The sequence below is a fragment of the Artemia franciscana genome, chromosome 4 (assembly GCF_032884065.1).
Source record: "Artemia franciscana chromosome 4, ASM3288406v1, whole genome shotgun sequence".
NCBI lineage: Eukaryota > Metazoa > Arthropoda > Branchiopoda > Anostraca > Artemiidae > Artemia > Artemia franciscana.
The window spans coordinates 53,273,799-53,298,894 of record NC_088866.1 but is presented as its reverse complement, the minus strand read 5'-3'; the positions used below and the strand labels follow the sequence as shown (position 1 = coordinate 53,298,894).

At 35.6% G+C, this 25,096-nt stretch overlaps 1 protein-coding gene across 2 annotated transcripts in view; it reads right to left on the bottom strand.

Annotated features, from left to right (window-relative positions):
* The window catches only part of LOC136026586 (uncharacterized), a 91,697-nt gene that overhangs the window by 43,234 nt on the left and 23,367 nt on the right, over window positions 1–25,096 (bottom strand). For both annotated transcript variants that reach the window (XM_065703294.1, XM_065703293.1), the window contains exons 3-6: window positions 20,767–21,050; window positions 16,891–17,003; window positions 10,520–10,722; window positions 2,123–2,254 (exon numbers count right to left, since the gene is read on the bottom strand). In XM_065703294.1, coding sequence (XP_065559366.1) covers window positions 2,123–2,254; window positions 10,520–10,722; window positions 16,891–17,003; window positions 20,767–21,050 — 732 coding nt within the window. The remainder of the gene's footprint in view (window positions 1–2,122; window positions 2,255–10,519; window positions 10,723–16,890; window positions 17,004–20,766; window positions 21,051–25,096) is intronic.

The following is a 25,096-nucleotide window of genomic DNA, read 5'->3' as shown; positions in this document are numbered from 1 at the left end:
ATTCTGGACGCTGAGTGCTGATAACCTACCTTCAAAACTAGTTCCCTATGACATAAAAGTGATACCATCTACGACAACAGACTCCAACTCCAAGATCCTCCGTAATTTGCAAGTCAAATACACAATACTGAATACAAAAAAGAATACAACTCAGATGGCTAAGCCACACAAAACTCATGGTTAGCACTCGTCTCCTGAAGTTAGCTATCGATGGGTGAGTACAGATTTTTCGTACCGAAGAATATTTTCATTGTTCAAACTACCGCAATTCCTTTGCCTGACATAAGGTCTGACAGAACGCACATCAATGAAGTCTCTAAGCGTTCTTCAAGGATAAGTAGTACTCATATAAGTCAATCATCGTGGCCTTAAGGCTTATGTGTGGCAATTAGGGTGGCCATTAAGGCTTTATGTTTCATGTTCAAATTTTTGAAATCATATTTTTTTTGCAGTCATACAGTTTTAATGTCTTGAAGACTACATTTGTCCTATTATTTGGTAGCTGAAATTCAGTATTATGAATTTTCTAATGACCGTGTGAGCATGACAATATAAGGCGTTTGACAATAAATTTGTTTGAGTTTGAGCCTAATTATTAATCCTTAATTGGAATTTTTTGTTAAGAGATAGATTGAAAAGGGATGAAAAATGCAAAAAAGAAAATTTTGACCATTTTGATTTTTTTTTATTAAAGGATATATTGAAAAAGGATAAAAAATATACAAAAAAAAGACAATTTTGCTATTCTGTAAGCAGCTGTACATCATTTCAAAGAAAAAGTTTGAGCTACATCATAACTCTGGCTAAAATAATTTATACATCTAAATCTAGCAAATCCAATGAAATAAGTATCTTGTCTTTTTTGGTGCAAGTTATAGCAGTAGGATTTTCCCAAAATTGCATCTGTCACAAGGAACTCAAACTGTAGAATAACACATCAAAAAGGAGATTCCCAGTCTAATCTCACTTTGAAATCAGGTTAATTTCTAAAAAGAAAATATATCAGAAAAAGTTTATTCTTGACAACTTATAATTTGCTTTGGAATAATAAAATATGGCCTACACGCATTAATTTTTTTTTAATAGCAAATGAGCTACAGAGTAAATCAGTACTTATGATACTTTTCAGTCAAAATGTACTACTAAAGCAATCCAAGATATTAGATAAAAGCTTATTTTGATACACCCTTCCCTGCATTAAAGGCAAATTATCAAGTTAAAACCAAGGTTTAGAAAGCTGTCTAAAGAGGGATTATATTTTTTATTTTAATCCATTTTAAATACAAGAAGTATAAAAGACGTTCTATTTTAAAAAAAAAAATAAGTACTTTCTTTCGAGAAATTATATATGGCTCAAATACACCCAATTTCCTACGAATACTTCAACTTCGGATTTCAAAACCCGAATGAAAGATTTTGTTTTACCTTTTTATCTGGGGCATGACTTAAGGATAGCAATAAAAAAAAATCTCACCACTGGTTTGCTAAAGGCAAAATATTCTTTAAAAAGCCGATGGGGTGGGGGATATTTAATTTCAATGCACTTATTTGATCCCCCTAAGTTTTGAAAATTACCTTTTTTTTTGGTATTTCCGTTGAAAAAAATCCCCCACCTAGATTATTCAAAACAAATTATCCCCCTCCACCCTGACATCTTCGTGAATTGGTACCATTGTATAAAGCATCTCTAAGAATACTTAGCTAGGACATCAGAATTCAAAATGCATTATATAGACTTGTATTGAAAAGTAGTATAAACTATAACGGCGGATTTTCGCCCTAGAAAGCTAGCCTTTCTCAGTTTCAGTAGCTGATCCCAGCAACTTTAGTAGCTTTATTAAGCAATTAATAGATCGGAATAAATTTAATTTTCATCCGACAATTATGAAGTTTCTTTGAAAATTTGTCCGAACAACGGCAACGGCCATAAAAGACGATACATTCTTTAATTGAAAAACTATTCATGCGTGCAAAAAGTGATTAACTTTAGAGCCCAGTGGGACATTAACGTACCTAATGGAAGTAATCAACGAATATTGGTTGTCCTAGCAACGTTTTCTCTGTAGGTTTAGCGTAAAGTATTGGACATTTTTTACAAATCAGCTAAAAGAAAAGAACAAACCTAGATTCAGCCGGTCTGTTCCTTCTCAACTGAAATAGGGATGGCCTCCTTCCAATAAGCCCAAATCTTTTACCTCCTTCTGTATTTCGTGGAGTAGCCTCTTCAGTTGAAATAGCCGAAATTAAAGCTTCACTGGAAAAGACGCTATCTTTATTAGTCTGTTTAATCAAATATTGAGCTAACTGATCTAACTTTTGATCGAAGGACTTGGCTGCAAATATTGTTAAGATATTTTGGCACTAGGTTCTATTGAGACTAAAGAAAATTCCTGAAATAGGGGTGTTTCAGGTGTTTTAAAACAAAAAGACTGATTTTAAAGCTTAAATAATCATTAATTAACTGGGAAAAGAGCCGGCTTTACGACTTTAAAAAGAAAATAATGTTTTAGTACATCCCACCATTCCAAAATTGTTCAGAAAATTTTTTAAACTTGTGATTTTAAAGATTAAAAAAAACAAAAATTAACCAGGAAAGAGCCAGCTTTGCGACATCTCGTTAAAGTGCTCATTTATCTCAATTGCTGGATTAAGAAGACAGCTCTTTTCTTCTTTTTTTTCTTTTTTTTAGCCAAGTAATTACCTTTAAAACTCTATATATATAAAACAATTTGTTCTATTCGTTTTACCTCAGCTTGTCTTTTGTCATTATGAGATACATATCGCCAAACCTTTGTTTTTACAACAAGGGTATGATAGGCATTGCTGAGCTTATGTATGCCAAAATCCCAAACCAAATCATGACCGCTATCACTATCAATTTTGACACATTTGATTCTCGCTGTCCTGGCAGATATTCATTGACTCGCTCGCATGTTTAGTGTCGTATGTGTTCTAACCGCACGTGTCCTTGCTTTTCATTTGAATTTTTACTTAATCACATGGTCGGTGTCGCATGTCTTCTAACCAAGTGTTTCTTTGCTCTTAATTTTCATTTTTGACATGCCACTGCTGTTCTTCTAACTGAGTGTGTGTTTGATCTTCATTTTCGTTTTATGTATCTATATATATAAAAATAAGTTGTTTGTCTGTCTGTCGACTGACGTCATGTTTCTGTGTCGACTGACGTCATGTTTTTCGACTGACGTCATTATAAGGATTGAGCTGTATGTCGTCATGAAGTTGTTTGTCGTCTGACGTCATGTTTGTCGACTAACGAAACTACAGACCGGGACACCGGGACACAAATGACGTGTTATGTCTGTTATAACGTAATAGAGGCAACAATCTTGACAGGGCCTTTTGAGGGTGAGGCTTTTCTTATTCCACGCATTCTCATGATTCCAATGGATCTGCCTTTTCAACCTAAAAGATTGCAATTCCCAATTTGATTAGCATATTTAGTTTTCAGTCCAGAACCACTAAAGCTATTATGTAAATATCAAAAATATTTATGTTGTCTGAGCAATAATTTTTAGTTTTTATTTCAAAATAGAAAATTACCTGACAATTTTAGAATTATATCTATCTATATATATAAAAATAAGTTGTCTGTCTGTGGATCAGGTGACGTCATGTTTCTGTGTCGACTGGCGTCATGAAGTTAGTTGTCGTCATTTTTGCTATGACGGTGACGTCATTAAAGATATTTAAGACATATATGTTCACGTAGAAATCTATTAATGTTTAAGTTTAAAATGACTGATGAACTTACAATGGCAAAAGCCGATGAAGATGCTCAAAGAGTCTATGCCAAAGAACTTGCTGCTGATAGAGAAAGTCAGAAAAGAAAGCGTGCCGAGGAATCAAAAGAACAGCAAGGAAACAGGCTTGAGGCTAAAGAACGCAAAACCGCGCAGTTAGATGAAGATCCACCTGGACAGCGAGAGTCAAAACATATCAAAACTGAAAATGATAGCGATGATGATTGGGTTTGGGATCTTGACTTGGATAAGGTCATCAATGCCTACCAGATTTTAGTTAAAAAAAACAAAGGTTCGGCGATATGTATTTCATAGTGAAGCTGAAAAATAAAGAAGAAAAAGAAAACTGAAAAAAGAAAAAATGTAAAAAACTAAAAAATACTAAAAAGAAAAAACACTCAAAGAGAAATTACAGACCGGGACACAAATGACGACCGGGACAGAGGGAATATAAATAACGACCGGGACACTCAAGGAGAAATTACAGACTGGGATACCGGGACACAAATGACGACCGGGACACAGGCAATATAAATGACGACCAGGACACAGGTATTTAAGAATATCGTTCAAAGACAAATTTTTAATTGTAAGAAGACCGTTGAAAGAGAAATTTCTAATTGTAAAATGACTGAAGAACCTACAATGGCAACACCCGAGGAAGCTGCTCAAAACGAATGTATTCACGCGGAAGTAGCTGAGTTGGTAAAGCGTTATGTTTCAGGTTCTAGGTCCGAGAGGCTCCAGGTTTGAACCTTGGCTTTAGCATTAATACAAAAGAAGAAAAAAACTAAAAAAGGTAAAAACTACAAAAAAACTAAAAAGAAAATATATATATATATTTATATATATCATCTTTTTCACAAAAATAATAATTTAGTGCTTCTGCTTAAAAACAGCAATCGAATTGATGCCTCCTGATACGCAACTATCAACAAAGTGGCAATCGTTGTGGTAGGTGATCAGTTCTTACCTCGAGATAATATTCTTTATAGGCGAAACAATCAGTTGACAAGAATTGCTTAAACTCATCGATGCTACGATGCCCTACAATATCCTGACGAATATAAATGACGCCCGGGACACTCAAATAGAAATCACAGACTGGGACACCGGGACACAAATGACGACGGGGACACAGGGAATATAAATGACGACCCGGACACAGGGACACAACTACAACGGGGACGCCGGGGGGCACAGGGGGATATATAAATGACGACGGCAACAAAGGAAATGGTCGATTAGCAATCACCATCAACAAAGCTCAAGGGCAATCAATAGAATCATGAGGTATAGATCTGAATACGGATTGTTTTCCCATGGACCATTATGCGTTGCATGTTCAAGAGTCGGTAAACCTGACAATCTATTTATATGCACAGACGATGGGACAGCAAAGAATGTTGTATATTCGCAAGTTTTACGTAGTTAAAAACATATATATATATATATATATATATATATATATATATATATCTATATATATAAAAATAAGTTGTCTGTGGATGGATGGATGGATGTGTCAGGTGACGTCACCTGAAAAAACTGGATCAGGTGACGTCAAAACTGAAAAAACTAAAAAAAGGCAAAAACTACAAAAAAAACTAAAAACTAATAAAAAAAATAAAAAAGCTAAAAAACTAAAAAAACTATAAAGGTAAAAACCAATAAAAAACTAAAAAAAAAACTGAAAAAACTAAAAAAAGGCAAAAACTACAAAAAAAACTAAAAACTAATAAAAAAAGTAAAAAAGCTAAAAAACTAAAAAAACTAAAAAAAGGTAAAAAACTAAAAAAAATAAAAAATAAAAAAAACTAAAAAAAAGGAAAAAACTGAAAAATAAGCTAAAATAAAGGTAAAAACCAATAAAAAACTAAAAAAAAAAGGAAAAAACTAATATATGACGACACTCAAAGAGAAAAAAAAGGCAAAAACTACAAAAAAAACTAAAAACTAATAAAAAAAATAAAAAAGCTAAAAAACTAAAAAAACTAAAAAAAGGCAAAAACTACAAAAAAAACTAAAAACTAATAAAAAAGCTAAAAAACTAAAAAAACTAAAAAAAAGGCAAAAACTACAAAAAAACTAAAAACTAATAAAAAAAATAAAAAAGCTAAAAAACTAAAAAAAACTAAAAAAACTAAAAAAAGGTAAAAAACTAAAAAAACTAAAAACTAAAAAAAACTAAAAAAGGTAAAAACTAAAAGAACTAAAAAAGAAAAAAATAAATGACGACACTCAAAGAGAAAGCGACCAGGACAAAAGGAATGTTCGATTAGCAATCAACAAAGCACCGGGACACAGGGAGTATAAATGACGACCCGGGGGAAACAGGGGGATATAAATGACGACCAGGACAAAAAAACTAAAAAGAAAAAAAAACTAAAAACTAATAAAAAAACTAAAAAATCTAAAAATCTAAATAAGCTAGAAAAGAAAAAAAAAGGAAAAAAATAAAGGAGAAAAACAAAACTAAAAAACGAATGTATATACAGACCGGGACACCGGGATACAAATGACGACCAGGACCCGGGACACAGGGAATATAAATGACGACCGGGACACAGGGACACAACTCCGGTACACCGGGATACAAATGACGACCGGGACACAGGGAATATAAATGACGACCGGGACACAGGGACACAACTACAACGGGGACACCGGGGGAAACAGGGGGATATAAATGACGACCGGGACAAAAAAACTAAAAAGAAAAAAAAACTAAAAACTAATAAAAAAACTAAAAAATCTAAAAATCTAAATAAGCTATAAAAGAAAAAAAAAGGAAAAAAATAAAGGAGAAAAACAAAACTAAAAAACGAATGTATATACAGACCGGGACACCGGGATACAAATGACGACCGGGACCCGGGACACAGGGAATATAAATGACGACCGGGACACAGGGACACAACTACAACGGGGACACCGGGGGAAACAGGGGGATGTAAATGACGACCGGGACACCGGGACAGGGAATGGTCGATTAGCAATCACCATCAACAAAGCTCAAGGGCAATCATTAGAATCATGAGGTATAGATCTGAATACAGATTGTTTTCCCATGGACCATTATATGTTGCATGTTCAAGAGTCGGTAAACCTGACAATCTATTTATATGCAAAGACAATGGGACAGCAAAGAATGTTGTATATTCGCAAGTTTTACGTAGTTAAAACCATATATATATATCTATCTATATTCACAGGTGGGACATAGGGACACAACTACAATGGCGCGTAACTATTATGGCGCGTAACGACTTACGCGCGCGGGGGGGCTTGGGGGGGGGCGCGAAGCGCCCCCACCAACTAGGTGTTGGGGTGGCGCGAAGCGCCACCCCAACAGCTAGTATATATATATATATATATATATATATATATATATATATATATATATATATATATATATATATATATATATATATATATATATATATATATATATATATATATATATATATATATATATATATATATATATATATATATATATATATATATATATATATATATATATATATATATATGTATATATATATATATATATATATATTCACAGGTGGGACATAGGGACACAACTACAATGGCGCGTAACTAATATGGCGCGTAACGACTTACGCGCGCGGGGGGGCTTGGGGGGGGCGCGAAGAGCCCCCACCAACTAGGTGTTGGGGTGGCGCGAAGCGCCACCCCAACAGCTAGTATATATATATATATATATATATATATATATATATATATATATATATATATATATATATATATATATATATATATATATATATATATATATATGTTTTTAACTACGTAAAACTTGCGAATATACAACATTCTTCGCTGTCCCATTGTCTGTGCATATAAATAGATTGTCAGGTTTACCGACTCTTGAACATGCAACACATAATTGTCCATGGGAAAAACAATCCGTATTCAGGTCTATACCTCATTATTCTAATGATTGCCCTTGAGCTTTGTTGATGGTGTTTGCTAATCGAACATTCCCTGTGTCGCCGTCGTCATTTCTATATCCCCCTGTGCCCCCCGGCGTTCCCGTTGTAGTTGTGTCCCTGTGCCCCGGTCGTCATTTATATTCCCTGTGTCCCGTTCGTCATTTGTGTCCTGGTGTCCCAGTCTATAATTTCTCTTTGAGTGTCGCGGTCGTCATTTATATTCCCTGTGTCCCGGTGTCTCAGTCGTCATTTGTGTCCCGGTCTGTAATTTCTCTTCGAACATTCCCTGTGTCCCGGTCGTCATTTATATATCCCCCCTGTGCCCCCGGCGTCCCCGTTGTAGTTGTGTCCCTGTGTCCCGGTCGTCATTTATATTCCCTGTGTCCCGGTCGTCATTTGTGTCCTGGTGTCCCGGTCTGTAATTTCATCAGTTGACAAACATGACGTCAGTCGACAATCAACTTCATGACGACATACAGCTCAATCCTTATAATGACGTCAGTCGACAAACATGACTAGAGTCGACACACAAACATGACGTCAGTCAACAGACACACACAAACAACTTCTCTTACAACACAGTCTCTTGTACGCACCAAGTCTCTAAGCCAAGTTTATTTCTTGCCAAGTCGTTAAGGGCTGAAAACTGTGACGTGACCACGATAGGCCAGGATTGCATAAAACCTCCGTTCATACTGGAGGTCCCAGGGACTTCCTGTTGTCTAGTTCTACCCAGCTTTAGCGTTAGGTGTTGAGAAGATGTTTTGGTCTCTGTCCTGCACTGGTATCCAGGACCATTGCTTTTCCTAAGCCCAGAACAATCTCAATGACTTAAAGAATATCAAAATCGGAACTTATAGTGTTAAGAGGTTAAAAAAACTATCGTATTGACATTTTGACTAACGATTTCAAACGATTTGAACTGGACTTATTAGAAGTTCCAGAAACTCATATCCCCGAGGTAGGAAGCATGAAATTAGGTGACAGAATTTATTTACTCAGGCAGGCAGGATGGGATAGACAGACAGGGAGTATGGCTTATGATGAATAAGGAAGGTTCTAAGTCTTCCTTAGGCTGGGAAGGTATTAATACTCGAATAGTAATCGCTCACTTTATGGCTAAAAAGTTGGGGTGTCAGTCATAATAGTACATGCCCCAGTAGAACCGACTGACGGAGATACTTGTGACTCAGATGAATTTTACTTACAGTTACAGGAGGAAATAGACAGGAGATTTTAACGCCATGGTTGGTAGAAATAGGGATAGGTGGTATCATAGCCTATGTACATTTGATATTGGAAGAGAAAACAGTAATGGCTAGAGACTGCTGCAATTTTGTAGGTTTAATAATTTAGCTATAGCCAATACATTGTGAGGTTATAAAATGGCCCATAAGTTAACATGGATTTCATGCCATGGTAAGACAGTTGTTGAAAATCAAAGACTGGCAGGATCAATTCAAGATACCAGGGCATATAGGAGTGCTGTTATTGATGTTAAAAGTAGAGATCACCATCTAGTAGGGTCTAGGGTTAATTTAAACCTGAAGTTTCGAAAGGGTAGACACCTCTCGGGAATTTATGATGTTGGCAGACTCAACGATGAGAATTTCGGGAAAAACATCCCAGATGTCATGGATAAAATTGCCAAGGATCTGGAAGATTTAGCTAGGAGGTATAATAGTAAAATATTGTACTGGCATGTTAATAGATTGAGAGGGATTATCAATCCAGACTTGTCCCGGTTAAAAATAGGAACACGGCCAAAATCAAACAGTTCGTGGTACCGAACTATATGTAAGGAGCGATACACGCTTAGTGAAAATCACACCATCAGATTCAGCGTATCAGGGAACCCTACTGTAGAGGTTTCAAGCTCCTATCTGCAAATATGGAATTCTTTATTTTTTGCCGGAAGAAAGATCACGGAGGCGTGTTTATTTGTTTTTTCCCCACGGGTAATCGTATCCACCCAAAAATCCTACAACATCGCAAGAAGGCTCATTCAAACGCCATCCGTCTAAAGGTCTCATTCAAAAACGCCAAAACACCATTCAAACATCCTGCCTGCCTGAGTAAATAAATTCTATGTCACCTAATTTCATGCTTCCTACCCCGGGGATATGAGTTTCTGGAACTTCTTATAAGTTCAGTTAAAATCGTTTGAAATCGTCAGTCAAAATGTCAATACGAAATTTATTTTTTAACGTCATAAAATTACAAGTTCCAATTTTGGTATTCTTTAAATCATTGAGATTTTTTTGGGCTCAGGAAAAGCAATGGCCCCGAATACCAGTGCAGGACGTCCTGTGGTGGCGCAGTGGGTTTGACCTTAGCTTGGTAATACGGGACCCAGAGATCGAATCATGCTGCAGAAATGCACTGCAGGGCCGACGCAGAGGACCTTAGTAGTTAAGAAGCGTCGTTAATCTGATACAATACCAGTGCAGGACAGGGACCAACACATCTTCTCAACACCAAACGCTAAAGCTGGCTTAAAACCATACAGTAGAAAGTCCCTGAGACATCCAGTATGAATGGAGGCTTTGTGCAATCCTGGCCTATCGTGGTCACAACAAAGTTTTCAGCCCTTGACGACTTGGCCAGAAATAAACTTCGCTTAGCGACTTGGTACGTACAAGTACACGTTATCTGTGATTTCAAGAGAAATTTTGTACCTATCGTTTGAATACTTCTCTCCTCGTACCGATTGGTTCTTCTCATCGGTTTTCCCACGTATCGGAACGGACCATTACAATAGAAAAAAAAAGCGCGGAGAAAATCCAGAGAAATCAATACCTTTCTTCATAATCACCTTCTTCTATAGTTTCTTCCGGTTTTTCAGTTGCGACAGTAGTTGTAACTGTGTATTTCTTAATAAAATTTGCGAGTGGGTCATACTCGGTAGTTGATTCAGCTCTTTGTCTTTTCTTCTTTGCCAAAAATTTGTTTAAAGCGCTATTTCGAAATGAGGGGGGCCGACCGTTTATGTTGTCTTCTTCCTTAAAAACATGAGCAGTCAAAATGACAGACATAAGATATGTGATTATGACATAAAAACATTAAAATACCTTAAATTATGATAAAGAAAAACGCTAAAAAAAATTTTCATCTTTCATTTTAAGTTTCAAATAAGTAAGAAGCAAATGAATAATGCAAATAAGCAAAAAGCAATTAAGGAAATAAGCAAATAAGCAAAAAGCAAATGAGGAAAAATAAGCAAATAAGCAAAATGCAAATGAGGCAGAAAGCAAAAGAAACAGCCAGTGGAATTGTGGAATGACGCCACATGGGTATAACACAAAATAAAACTTTTCATCATTAAAAATCTAAACGCGTAGTCCTTCCCCAAACAATCTTTTTTTTTTTTATTACTGCTCTAATTAAAAAACTTGTTTCTAACCTTTACATTTGATATTTTGGTAACACTGATTTACAAACTAGTCTTTTAAGTTTTTCTTCCCCAATAACATTTGGAAAAAAAATCGAAAAATCTGTGATATTGACACAGCCGTGACAAAAATATCTTAAAGATAATAGCTCGGGATACGATACGATCATTTTTATAGATAATAGAAGTAAAATCTCCGTTTATTCTTTCTTTTTTATTCCTTCTCCCTTTTCGCGTTTTTGCTAGCGGCAATCACATTCAATTTTTATGGCACTTGGTATTAACCAAGTGACATATAGCAGTCGCCAATTCTGTCGGTCTGTCGGTCTGTCGGTCTGTCTGTCCCGGTTTTGCTACTTTAGGCACTTCCAGGTAAGCTAGGACGATGAAATTTGGCAAGCGTATCAGGGACCGGACCAGATTAAATTAGAAATAGTCGTTTTCCCGATTTGACCATCTGGGGGGGAGTGGGGGCCCGGTTAATTCGCAAAAAATAGAAAAAATGAAGTATTTTTAACTTATCAGCGGGTATTTGGATCTTAATGAAATTTGATGTTTGGAATGATATTGTGTCTAAGAGCTCTTATTTTTAATCCCGACCGGATCTGATGACATTGGGGGGAGTTGGAGGGGGAAAACCTAAAGTCCCGGTTCTGCTACTTTAGGCACTTCCAGGTAAGCTAGGACGATGAAATTTGGCAAGCGTATCAGGGACCGGACCAGATTAAATTAGAAATAGTCGTTTTCCCGATTTGACCATCTGGGGGGGGGGAGTAGGGGCCGGTTAATTCGGAAAAATAGAAAAAATGAAGTATTTTTAACTTATGAGCGGGTGATTGGATCTTAATGAAATTTGATGTTTGGAATGATATTGTGTCTCAGAGCTCTTATTTTAAATCCCGACTGGGTCTGATGACATTGGGGGGAGTTGGAGGGGGGAAACCTAAAATCTTGGAAAACACGTAGAGTAGAGGGATCGGGATGAAACTTGATGGGAAAAATAAGCGCAAGTCCCAGATACATGATTGACATAATCGGAACTTATTTGCTCTCTTTGGGGTAGTTGGGAGGGGGGGAGTAAGTCTTAAAAATTAGAAAAATGAGGTATTTTCAACTTACGAACGGGTGATCGGATCTCAATGAAATTTGATGTTTAGAAGGATATCGTGTCTTAGAGCTCTTATTTTAAATCCCGACCGGATCTGGTGATGGGGGCGGGGAGTTGGGAGGGGGAAACCTAAAACTTGGAAAACACTTAGAGTGGAGGGATCGGGATGAAACATGGTGGGAAAAATAAACACAAGTCCTAGATAGATGATTGACATAAACGGAACGGATCCGCTCTCTTTTGGGTAGTTGGGGGGGGGGGGTTAATTCTGAAAAATTAGAAAAAATGAGGTATTTTTAACTTACGAATGGGTGATTGGATCTCCATGAAATTTGATTTTTAGAAGGATATCGTGGCTCAAAGCTCTTATTTTAAATCCTGACCGGATCTGGTGACATTGGGGGAAGTTTGGGGTGGGGAGACCTAAAATGATGGGAAACCCTTAGATTGGAAGGATTGGGATGAAACTTGGTTGGAAAAATAAGCAAAAGTCTTGCATACGTAATTTACATAATTGGAACGGATCCGCTCAATTGCGGGGGGGGGGGGGGTAATTCTGAAAAATAAGAAAAATAACGTATTTTTAACTTACGAAGGAGTGATCGGATCTTCATGAAACTTCATATTTAGAAGGACCTCGTAACTCTGATATCTTATTTTAAATCTCAACCGGATCAAACGTAATTGGGGGGGGGGGCAGTTGGGGGGACCGGAAATCTTAGAAAATACTTAAAGCGGTGAGATCAGGATGAAACTGGATGGGAAGAATAGAAACCTGTCTAAGATACGTGACTGACATAACTGGACCGGATCTGCTCTCTTTGGTGGAATTGGGAGGGGGGAGGTAATTTTGAAAATTGAGGTATTTGTAACTTACGAAAGGGTGACCAGATCTTAATGAAATTTGATATTTAGAAGGATCTTGTGCTATAAAGTTTAACTTTAGGTTCTGACCTTCTCACAAGTGCCAAATGAGCTCTTGGCTCTTGGCTCTTCCGACCTCGTCCAAATGAGCTCTTGGCTCTTCCGACCTCGTACCATATGAGCTCTCGGCTCTTCCGACCTCATCACAAGTGCCATATGAGCTCTTAGCTCTTGTTTTTCTAGTTTTTTCCTTTAGTTTGGCTATTTTCTTTTTAGATTTGGTATGTATCTCTGCTGCTATTTTTCATATAAACATTTTTTTGTTTATCAAAGTAAGATTTTGATTTTTTATTATGGTTTTATTTTGAGGCTATGGTATTTTATGGTATTATGGTCTTCATATGCACGTACAGCTTCCATGCCTAAACATGCCTGGTCTTATACTTAGATGCCTGACCTGGTAAATTCTTAGGTGATACAATGATGGCCTAATGTATTGTTAAATGTTAATTTCAAACGTGCGTAATAAATATACGATAAAATAAGTTACTTTATTAGAAACATTATTGAATTTTTAACGCCAACTTTTCTGGATTCTAAAACTCATTTATAACTTGAAGTTGATTAATAATTTCTGCCTAAAACTGAATTTTTGAATATAAGCGGAGCTCCTCAAACCCATAGGTCTGCTCAGACGCACACCCAGGCATAAAGGTCAACCTAGAGACACTAATGAACAGAATTTTAGCTAAAGAGGGATTGGCAAGCAAATAGGGCTGGGATGGTGATTTTTTTTTCGCTCTATAAAGTCTTTGTTCGCTATCATATAAATTTTGTCCTTTTTAATCTGTTCTCATGGCCCGAAAATAATAAACAATGCATTCGTTTTCGGCTGCAGAATTGAAGCCTAGATTTGAAGACTTTTCCTGAAGCCTATGATAATCTGGCTGGTTAAGAGTTTTAAAACCTTGGATTAATGAACAACACACTAATGAATAAATTCCTACAGTCTATCATACTTAGGAGAGCCTGTCATTGAAAGTGTCTTATTGAGTTAGAAAACTCAAAGAGCCTATACTATTTCATTTATATATTTCTATTTCCAACATAGCTTCTTTTTTCCTTATTTTTTGCATTGTGGTTAACATTTTTCATCACCAAGGCCAATAACCCCCTAAATCATGGTCGGTTCAATAGGGGCTACCAAGCAAAAAACAATAGTAACCGAAAATGCAAAATGCTCTAAAGTAGAAAAAAAATGTGTAGCGAAAAAAATTGCCATATTAGCTAATTCAGGAATGGTAGCTACTATTTCGATTGGCATAAATAGTGAAATTTAGAAATGAAACAAATTCACGTGAAATTCGAAAGATAGCCTGAAGTCCTCGAAAATGGCATCAGATCGAAGTGAAAAGTGCGCCATTGCAATTGTCATTGCCGAAGACCCCTATATCGAAAACTACAGCCCCAGACCTTGAACAACCTGAAAATACTTTTTTTTGCATCGATGACCCTGATTGAGATCAATTATATAAAGATTGCTGCTACTTCTACTAGCAACTCACTCCAGCACGAAGCCGCCTGAGCACGAAGCCGCCAACAAAGCTACGCAGAACCCTCTTTCATTCCAATCTGTTCAAGTAGCAATACTCCTAACCTGTGACGTCCTTTGAGTCTCATGGAACGTTTAGGATAAGTAATCGGGACTGTCGGATAAGTAATCTTGGTATGTTTGAACGCACTAAAATACGCTCATTCCACGAAAGGGTTAACGTCTCATATCTTATAGATGGTGAACATTGAAGTTTTTACAATAAGTGTAATAGCTTTACGACTAATTTAAAAAGGATTTTTTTTGGAAATTATGTAGGATTTAAAGTGATGCTATTGCCGTAAATTTAATATAATTTTTGAAAATCAGGTCTCGAAAGTTGTCTAGTTCCATCTCATTTTAGAAACAGTATTAGAAAAAAAATATTGCAACGCAAAACATTCTTTTAGTAAGTTTTAGACTGAAAAGTCCATTCCGTAAACACTTAATAAAAAGAGGGGTACTTTAGTCACACTAACCCCGGAAATATCAAGATGAAGGCCTATTGCCTCCATAACACAAGCGGCTGAGCTTGCAGGGTCGCACCAATGAACCCACATCCCACGCTAGGATTCGGGTACCGGAACCACCAGGATTTAAATTCGCATCCCAATGAACACAGGTTTGCAAATCCATTGTACCATCTACTCGACTGTGGTAGCTTATAGTATAGCATAGTATTAAATTGGAATGTAAAACCATCCTACCCTTTAATTTTTTAAACATGTTTTTAAATTGTTGGTTACCATGGGCCGTGGTTTGTCCTTTGCTAGGTTGTCCATACTGGAGTAACCATGATTGTACAGATGATCCGACCAACCTCTTGAGATACGTATTATAAAATTCAAGTTATTATTTAAAGAAATGCTTTTGCAAGCCCCTAAGAGCCAAATTATAACTTCGGGGTCAATAAATAAAAATATAACAAACAAAAAGCATAAAAACCAATAAAAACCAGAAGACTGGCAAAGAAGGGCCGAAAATCAAAAAGAAGGGCCGAATTTTATTTCTGGGCAAAAAAATAAAACAGGACAAAAAAGAAGCATAAAAAGCAGTGAAAAATAAAGACTGGCAAAAGAATGCAAAATTGAAACTGTGACTGTGAGAATAAAAATCCATTGGTTAGGCATTATTTGAACTGAGATTGGTTATAACACGTTAAAAATAAAGCAAGTCAAACTCAATGAAACAAAAATATAAATGCTAAAAAATATGAAAAGGACCTTAAAAAAAAGGAAAAAACGACCGAATAAATAAAAAAGCCTCGTATGCACTAAATAATAAAAAGGAAAAAAGAAGCGGGAAATTTTTATCTTTGTTTCCATAATGTAGGGAATAAAGTGTTTTTCATATCTAGGTACAGCAGCGAGTGACAGACAAGGTAGAAACAGGCTTGGAAACGGCCCGAGGAGGTAGAATCTGGATGGGAGTTTCTTTTCAGGAAAATTGTTCACTGCGAGGTTTTGTTGCTGCATTTTTTTTTTCTAACTTAGCTTATTTTTAGAAGGAAAGATTATGGAAAACTGTTCCAAGCACTTTTTTTTAATAAAAAAAGAACCCTTGGAAATTTCCAAGGACCCATTTGGAAATTCAGTTCTTTTTTAGAGCTTTTGAGGGCTCAGGGAACGATAATAAATTTGACAATGAATATTTGGAAGACTAAATTGCAAAAATTAAGAATAAATTGCAAAAAATAAACCTTAGTTCTTTTAAAAACTAGTTAACTTAACTGTATAAAAATCTTTCAAAAACTAGGTAAAATAATTAGTGTGGAGGGTAAAGAAAAGGGAGATAAAACAAATAGAATAGCTAAGACTCACGTTTTTTTTTTACATCAAAACAGCCTAAAAGTCATTTATGAGTTTGTTGCTTTCCTTTATAAATTCCAACTTTGTAACATAATAATAGTTGCACTAATTTATAACTAAACAATTGATTAAATTAAATTGCCACAATAATAATTGAATTTAGTTGCTCAAGTCGTTGTTTTGATGTAAAAGGTATGAAGCACTGGTATGGAGAAAGTCCTCATAAAGTGGGTAAGGTGGAGTGAGGAGTGATCGTTCCAGGGAATGCAGGTTTTGCACTGTTATCACGGGGAGGATTGAGTATTAAAGAGCGACCCGTACAGGATGTTGATGCTGTTGAGTTTTATATCAGTGCCTGATACGAGCTTTTATATTGCATGCCTTACCTTGAAAACGAATTATGCTTACCAGATTATCTCCAAAAAGTTCTTCGGTTTTCAGGGGTTTGGTATCCAATAAGAAAATCTTTTTAGGAGACTTGGCTTTTGATGAAACGGAATGCAGAGAATTTGAAGACAACACTGTAAAATAAATTCAGTACTTGTTATAATTAAAAAAGGTAAGACAGCACTAGACCCTTAAGGTCCAAACCGGCGGTGTTGATCTCCATTTCATGGCCCATCAGTCAGGAAGTGCAATAGTGGTTCGGGGGCCAACCATCCTGTGCTTTCGCACACCGTTCCTGCTTACCTTCCCCAGAATTGTTCATGTTCCCATTTAGAGCTGAGTCGGCTCTGACTGAGCTTACAGAGTTACACCACTGACCCCCCTCCTAAGACAAATAACTGACTACACCTGGGATCAAACCCGTGCCCCTTTACTACTTGTTATAATTAATTAAATATCAATAGCAATAATACGAAGTGTTTTAAAAAGTCCTCAGGTAATCTGAATCTACAATAGAATAATATTAAAAACAATTATTATCTTACAAGTATTCTAATGTAGTGAACGTCTAAAATAATATTTATTTTAATAGGACATATTTTTAAGGGACTTTTTTTAAACTTAGACTACCTTGAAAATCCGTTTTAATGGACCTTATTTTATTTACATCTCTATGAGATTTATTTTACTTGGACCAATTTTATTTGGACTAGTATTGATATCTATGTTAAAGGGATCTATTTTATTGAAGTTAGTTAGAAGATCCATTTCAATGGATCTTCTATCTATTTTATTTACATCACTACAACAAAGATGAGATTCATTTTATTGGGACTAACTTTACTGAGACTAGTGGTGACATCTACTTCAATGGGCCCTATTTTATTTAGACTATTGTAAGATCTATTTTAATGGGTCTTATCTTATTGGAGTTACTGCGAGGTATATTTTAACTGGACCTATTTTATTGAAGCTGCTGTGACGTCTGTCATAATGGGACCCATTTATTTGACTACTATGGGCTCTATTTAATGGGACCTATTTTATTGAGCCTGTTTTGAAATATATTTTAATATGCCCTATCTTATTTAGACCACTATGACATCTGTTTTAGTGGGACTAATTATATTATGCCTTTTGGAATATGTGTTTTCGTGAGGCCTACTTTCCAAAAAAAAAATGTTGGAACTCTGTGGAAGCTAAAAAATTTTCCCAAAAAAGTCTATTGGAATGTTATATTTTTCTCTTATTTATCCAAATTTGTTGTTGTACTGTATTACAGTCTGGTCGTCGACGTTCACTAGCCATTTATGCCCGCTTATTGTGTTACAAAATAAAGCTATAGCAGTTTTGACCAATGATTGTCCCAGAATTCGGTAAAATCTAGGTATCATTAGTTAAAAATGTTACCATTTTTTGGTTCACACATCACAATCTTCGGTGGCAGCAAAATGTGGTACAAAACCTATTGCACGCCTATAAAGATTCCATAAACTACCCAACTGTTGATTAAAAGTTATTGGGAACCATCAACATTCTATGAGTTGCCTGGAGAACCCTCTATTTTTTAAAGCAAAGGGTAGCAAACAACCAACAACTCATTTGGAGGCTGTTACTTGCAACGACAATCAATATATACAAGCCTACTACATGCCAAGGGCCGGGGGCCTGGCTTCGAAACCAGCTAATTTTTTTATTAATTTATTCTTTTTTTTTTAACTGGCATATTGATATTTCTGGCCGGCAAAACCATCAAAAAGGTCACAACTTAAAGGACGAATCTTATTTTTCCCATGGCGGTTAAATTGAACCAATGGTCACGCCATGATATATAGAATAGGCTCAAATTGTCTGTGGTTACTAGACAAGTGACAATGAGAATCAATATATACAAGCGTGTCACGTAGCCCGGCCTGGGCCTGGCCTCGAAATTGGCTAGATAGTTTTTTTTAGCTTAAAATTGGTAAATTGATATTTCTGGCCACAAGAACTATCTAAATAGGTCAAAAGCTTAAGAAAGAATTCGTATTTTTCCCGGAGTGGCTGTATTGAGCCTGTGGTGACGTCAGGACATCAAGTAAAGGCTCAAATTGTCTGCAGTTAGAAGACAAGCGACAATAAGACTCCAAATATAGAAGCCTGCCATGTTCCAAGTACATATATATATATATATATATATATATATATATATATATATATATATATATATATATATATATCTATATATATATAAATAAGTTGTCTGTCTGTCTGTGGATCAGGTGACGTCATGTTTCTGTGTCGGCTGACGTCATGAAATTAGTTGTCGTCATTTTTGCTTTGACGGTGACGTCATTAACGGTATTTAAGACATTTGTTCACGGAAAAATGTTTAATTGTAAAATGACTGAAGAACCTACAATGGCAACAGCCGAGGAAGCTGCTCAAAGAGTTTATGCCAAAAAACTTGCTGCTGATAGAGAAAGTAAGAAAAGAAAGCGTTCCGAGGAATCACAAGAACAGCAAGAAAACAGGCTTGCGGCTAAAGAACGCAAAACCGCGCAGTTAGATGAAAATCCACCTGGACAGCGAGAGTCAAAACATATCAAAACTGAAAATGATAGCGATGATGATTGGGTTTGGGATTTTGACTTGGATAAGGTCATCAATGCCTACCAGATTTAAGTTAAAAAAACAAAGGTTCGTCGATATGTACTTCATAGTGACGCTGAAAAATAAAGAAGAAAAAGAAAACTGAAAAAAGAAAAAAGGTAAAAAACTAAAAAAAAACTAAAAAGAAAAAACACTCAAAGAGAAATTACAGACCGGGACACCAATGACGACCGAGACAGAGGGAATATAAGTGACGACCGGGAACCTCAAAGAGAAATTACAGACTGGGACACCCGGACACAAATCACGACCGGGACACAGGGAATATAAATGACGACCGGGACACAGGGACACAACTACAACGGGGACGCCGGGGGCACAGGCGGGATATATAAATGACGACCGGGACACAGGGATTGTTAGAATAGAAATTACAGACCGGGACACTGGGACACAAATGACGACCGGGACACCGAGACACAGGGAATATAAATGACGACCGGGACACTCAATGAGAAATTACAAACTGGGACACCGGGACACAAATGACGACCGGGACACAGGGAATATAAATGACGACCGGGACACAGGGACACATCATTAGAATAATGAGGTATAGATCTGAATACGGATTGTTTTTCCCATGGACAATTATATGTTGCATGTTCAAGAGTCAGTAAACCTGACAATCTATTTATATGCACAGACAATGGGACAGCGAAGAATGTTGTATATTCGCATGTTTTACGTAGTTAAAAACATATATTTATATCTATCTCTATTCACAGGTGGGACACAGGGACACAACTACAATGGCGCGTAACTAATATGGCGCGTAACGACTTACGCGCGCAGGGGGGCTTGGGGGGCGCGAAGCGCCCCACCAACTAGGTGTTGGTGTGGCGCGAAGCGCCACCCTAACAGCTAGTATATATATATATATATATATATAAATATGTATATATATATATATATATATATATATATATATATATATATATATATATATATATTCGGAATTCGTCATTTATCTTCATCGAGCCCTGTCTCATTAATGTTCTAAAATCCCAAGCTTATTCGTTATACTGGGTGCGCCACTTATGTTTTTTTTTTTTTTTTTGGAAAGGAAGAGCTATGATATCATAAATACGAATGTTTTCTGTAGATAACAACTTAATTCTAGAAGCCGAGAGAGACAAAAATTAGCTATTCTAAATTTAACATTTGCGTTCCCAAATTTCTCGTATGTATGTCAGATTTTCTATGTCCACTTTTTTTAGGTCCTGAAAGACATTTCTTTCTTACCACCTGGTTTCTTGAATGGAAATTTCCTAGGAGGTCGTGTTGTTGATGAAGAATTTTCCAAAATCCCTTTGGAAGTAGTCAATGTAGTCTCAGTAGGTCGAGTCGTAAAAGGTTTCTCAGCTTGAGTGGTAGGAGGTGTTGTAGTGGTTGCTAGTTCTTCGACTAATATTGAAACTGAAACTTCTGTCATTGTGTTACCAGTGTTTACTTCAGAAGTATCCAATTTTAAATCTTCGTTTGATGCTTCTTCGTGGAAAATAGTTACCACTGAATTCCTCAGTTGCCTAAAAAAGAAAGCTCATTTACTTTCAGCAGTGTCATTTAGAGGAAGGAGCAGGGGGAGCGGGACGTCATGTACTAGAAAAGTAGTTTCAAGGTCAAGGAACAGTAACTATAAAAAAATTCCAAAATAAGTTTTCTTGCTAAACAGAAAAAGTTTTCGGCCAGGGAGATTGTTAGAAAAGATTTCTGATTTCTTACAGACTCTAGAAGGAAATTTTTTTGATTTTCTTTTTCTCCAGATAAGAATTTAAAAGTAAACAACAGTAAAATTGCTCCTACACCAACAGATGTAGATTTATTTGTGAGGATTGTTTTAAATCTATGCAAGTCATACAAAATATGATTAATTGATCCGATTCTTCAAACCATTTAGGTTTAAAACTGAAAAAAATAACAAAATTTTTGGCTTTTGGGGAAAACATCATTTTGGGTCGAATGATAACTGCATAAATCTGCTAGTTTACATATTATAAGAGCTATAGCCTACCAATCCTAAAATGAAATTTAAAGATACCTCTAAAGGCGTTGCACTTCGAAAGCTAAAAAATTTTTAACCAGGAGCTGGAGATGTTTGAACTGCAGATATACTACCTGGTCCGGATAGATGAATGCTCTTTCACGTTGGAAAAATGGAATGATCCTTCATCGTTTTAAGCTGGCTTATCATGTTAAGCAAGCCATCAGAAGAAACAGCATCTAACACCACGAAATACTTGAAAATACAACCCATGAAGAACTTCACAATGAACCAACGTCCATTCTCGTAGGTTGGTTTATAATTTTAACCCGACCTGACTCTGTCAGACTTAACCGGGTAGAACGGTTGGCACTTGCTGACTCATCAACTGCCATTTCAGAATCACTCTCGCATCCTGATACGTCAGACTCAAAACTTGAGCCTTCTACATCCCCAGTGCATTCCTCACAGATTAGCCAAGTCTCTGTGCTTGCAGAATATCCATCAAATTGTCACTGACGTTGTCCGCAACCTGTTGCATAGGATTTTGGGTAAGAATTGGGTGGCCCCGGATGACTTTGGAATGCAATAAGCACTTGGCAAAACCATTTTAGAGAATTGTATTTCCATTTGTTACTAGACTTTCCAGGAATAGCTTTAGAAGCTGTGGGATATGGTCTTTCTTATTGTAGTTTGGTTCGATTAGTCCATTTTGCAATTATTGCGTGATTTCCTACCTTCTCTGTTAATTGGAGGAAAAAAGTAAACTTAAGGGTTTTCTACTCAAGAAATGGTTGCATCAATTCACCTGCTCCGAAAAAGTTAATAAGAAATTTACATTTTAAAACACATAAAGTTTCAACAAAATTAAATTCAGAATATTAATTGCAAAATATTTCTCATGTTCGTCACATACTTTAAAATCTTCTTCTTTATTTAAAAACTGTTAAAAAAAATAACATTTTTTCTCCTTCTTCACTTTAAAGGCAAGCGTAGCTTCCGTATAATGACACACATTGTATTTTCTTTTCATTTTCACCTCATCTTTGTTGCAAGCTATCTTTTCTGTAAGATTTTCACAGTCCAGTTCTTCAATTTAAAACCCTTCTATAGATCAAAATCTGCTCATTCTTCTATATTCTTGACCTTTTGCAAAAAGTTCTTTACCCAACCATATTATAAACTACGCATCTTTGCGTTTTGTGCACTGGTTATGTCCTGTGGCGAATTGACGGAAGTTGTCTTCTGTCACGATTCCAGTTAAATTCGCTCAATAACGTCTAGTAATTAACCAGTTAACGAGCGAACGAAAATTGATGGTCCTAATGTAGGTCTTATGACCGATTTGAACTCAAAAATCTCATAAAGCTCAAAAATCCCACAATAAAGGACTGGTACTACAATTTTTATGGAGATGTTGCCATATGGCTACAAAGTGCAGTAGAACTTTCGATTGAATAAGCCCCCTCTGCAGTTTGTACTATCACCCCTTCCATATAAAGTGTCTCAGAGAAGAAAACCAATATCCCACATTGAACCTTTATACTGCCCAACCCTAGAGCGTTGTCTTCTGATATAACGGTTTGTTGTTCTCTGATATAATGAATCTGTTGTAATATTACATAATGATAGAAAAATATGTAATGAGGGAAAATCTGATGGAAAAAACTCAATTATTAAAATGGCGTGACCAACTCCTATTGTTTATTATTTATTTATTTTCTTTATTTCCCTCAAAAAATGAGGAGTAGGCTACAATATAATATAAAGAAAAGACAAATGATAACGCTTACAATCAAAAAATATCAAATATTAATCAAACACTTAAAAAGAGAAAAAAAAGATACAAAAACAGTTGCTAAATAATTTAGCCTATAAATCATCAAGAGCCAGAACTGTTACTAAAAAACGGAAATAAATTGTGGCCTAAAAGGATAATTTTCGCCTTGTCTTCAAATATTTTATTTTTTCTTTATACAAACTACAGGATCCTTCACTTTAAGCTTTAAAACAATCTCACTGTTACTAAAAGAAATTAAAAAAAAATTATTTATTTTCTTTATTTTCCTCAAAAAATGATGAGAAGGCTACAATATAATATAAAGAAAAGACAAATTACCTTAGAGAAAAATTTGATTAGCCGACAAATAAAGCAACTTCTCCCTTGCGCGGTGTGGGAATGAACCTAAGAACCCCTGTTTGGTAGGCATGGCTGCTTGCACAACACCGGTATAATGGTAATTGATAGTATTGTTTTAAAAAATTATGTTGATTTGAAGAATCATAATTTTCTATCGTAGGCAATACCCTATTGTCATTTTGGTTTAAAGCTTCACTTATGCGCATAGATAACAAACAGAGAACAATGTTATCAAAATAGATGAGATAGAACTCCGTTTTTTCATAGTTTGTTTTGTAGATGAGTTGTCACTGGAATTGTATTAATCTATATATATAAAAATAAGTTGTCTGTGTGTGGATCAGTGGATGGATCAGGTGACGTCATGTTTCGGCTGACGTCATGAAATTAGTTGCCATCATTTTTGTTATGACGATGCTTAGTATATTGTAAAACACATTAATTTGGTTAATAATATACCATTTAAAACACCAAAATGAACATGCTGGAGTAGTCACTCGGTGAGAGAGGGTGTCAGAACGGAGAATGAAGGTCCCAGGTTCAAATCCTGGTTAGGCTAAAAAAGGTAAAAAACTAAAAACTAAACAAAAAACTGAAAAAACTAAAAAAAGGCAAAAACTACAAAAAAAAACTAAAAACTAATAAAAAAAAATAAAAAAGCTAAAAAACTAAAAAAACTAAAAAAAGGTAAAAAAATAAAAAAACTAAAAACTAAAAAAAAAACTAAAAAAAAGGAAAAAACTGAAAAATAGAAGAGAAAAAGAAAACTAATAAAATTAAGAATAAAAATAAAAAAAAATAAAAAAGATAAAAACTAAAAAAAAAGTAAAAAGAAAAAACGAAAAAAAACTAAAAAAGCTAAAAAAAAAGGTAAAAACCAATAAAAAACTGAAAAGAAAAAAAGGAAAAAAAACTAAAAAAAAATTTCATCTAAAGAACTAAAAAAAGGTAAGAACTAAAAAAGAAAAAAATAAATGACGACACTCAAAGAGAAAGCGACCGGGACAAAAGGAATGTTCGATTAGCAATCAACAAAGCACCGGGACACAGGGAGTATAAATGACGACCAGGACATAAGTAAAAAAAAAACTAAAAAAACTAAAAAGAAGGTAAAAACTACGAAAAAACTAAAAAGAAAAAAAAAACAAAAACTAATAAAAAAACTAAAAATCTAAAAATCTAAATAAACTAAAAAAGAAAAAAAATAAAAAAGGAAAAAAATAAAGGAGAAAAACAAAACTAAAAAACGAATGTATATACAGACCAGGACACCGGGATACAAATGACGACCGGGACACAGGGAATATAAATGACCATACATAAGCCATAATGACCCGGACATAAGTAAAAAATATAAATGAACCGGGACACAGGGACACAACTACAACGGGGACGCCGGGGGGCACAGGGGGATATAAATGACGATCAGGACACCGAGACTGGGAATGGTC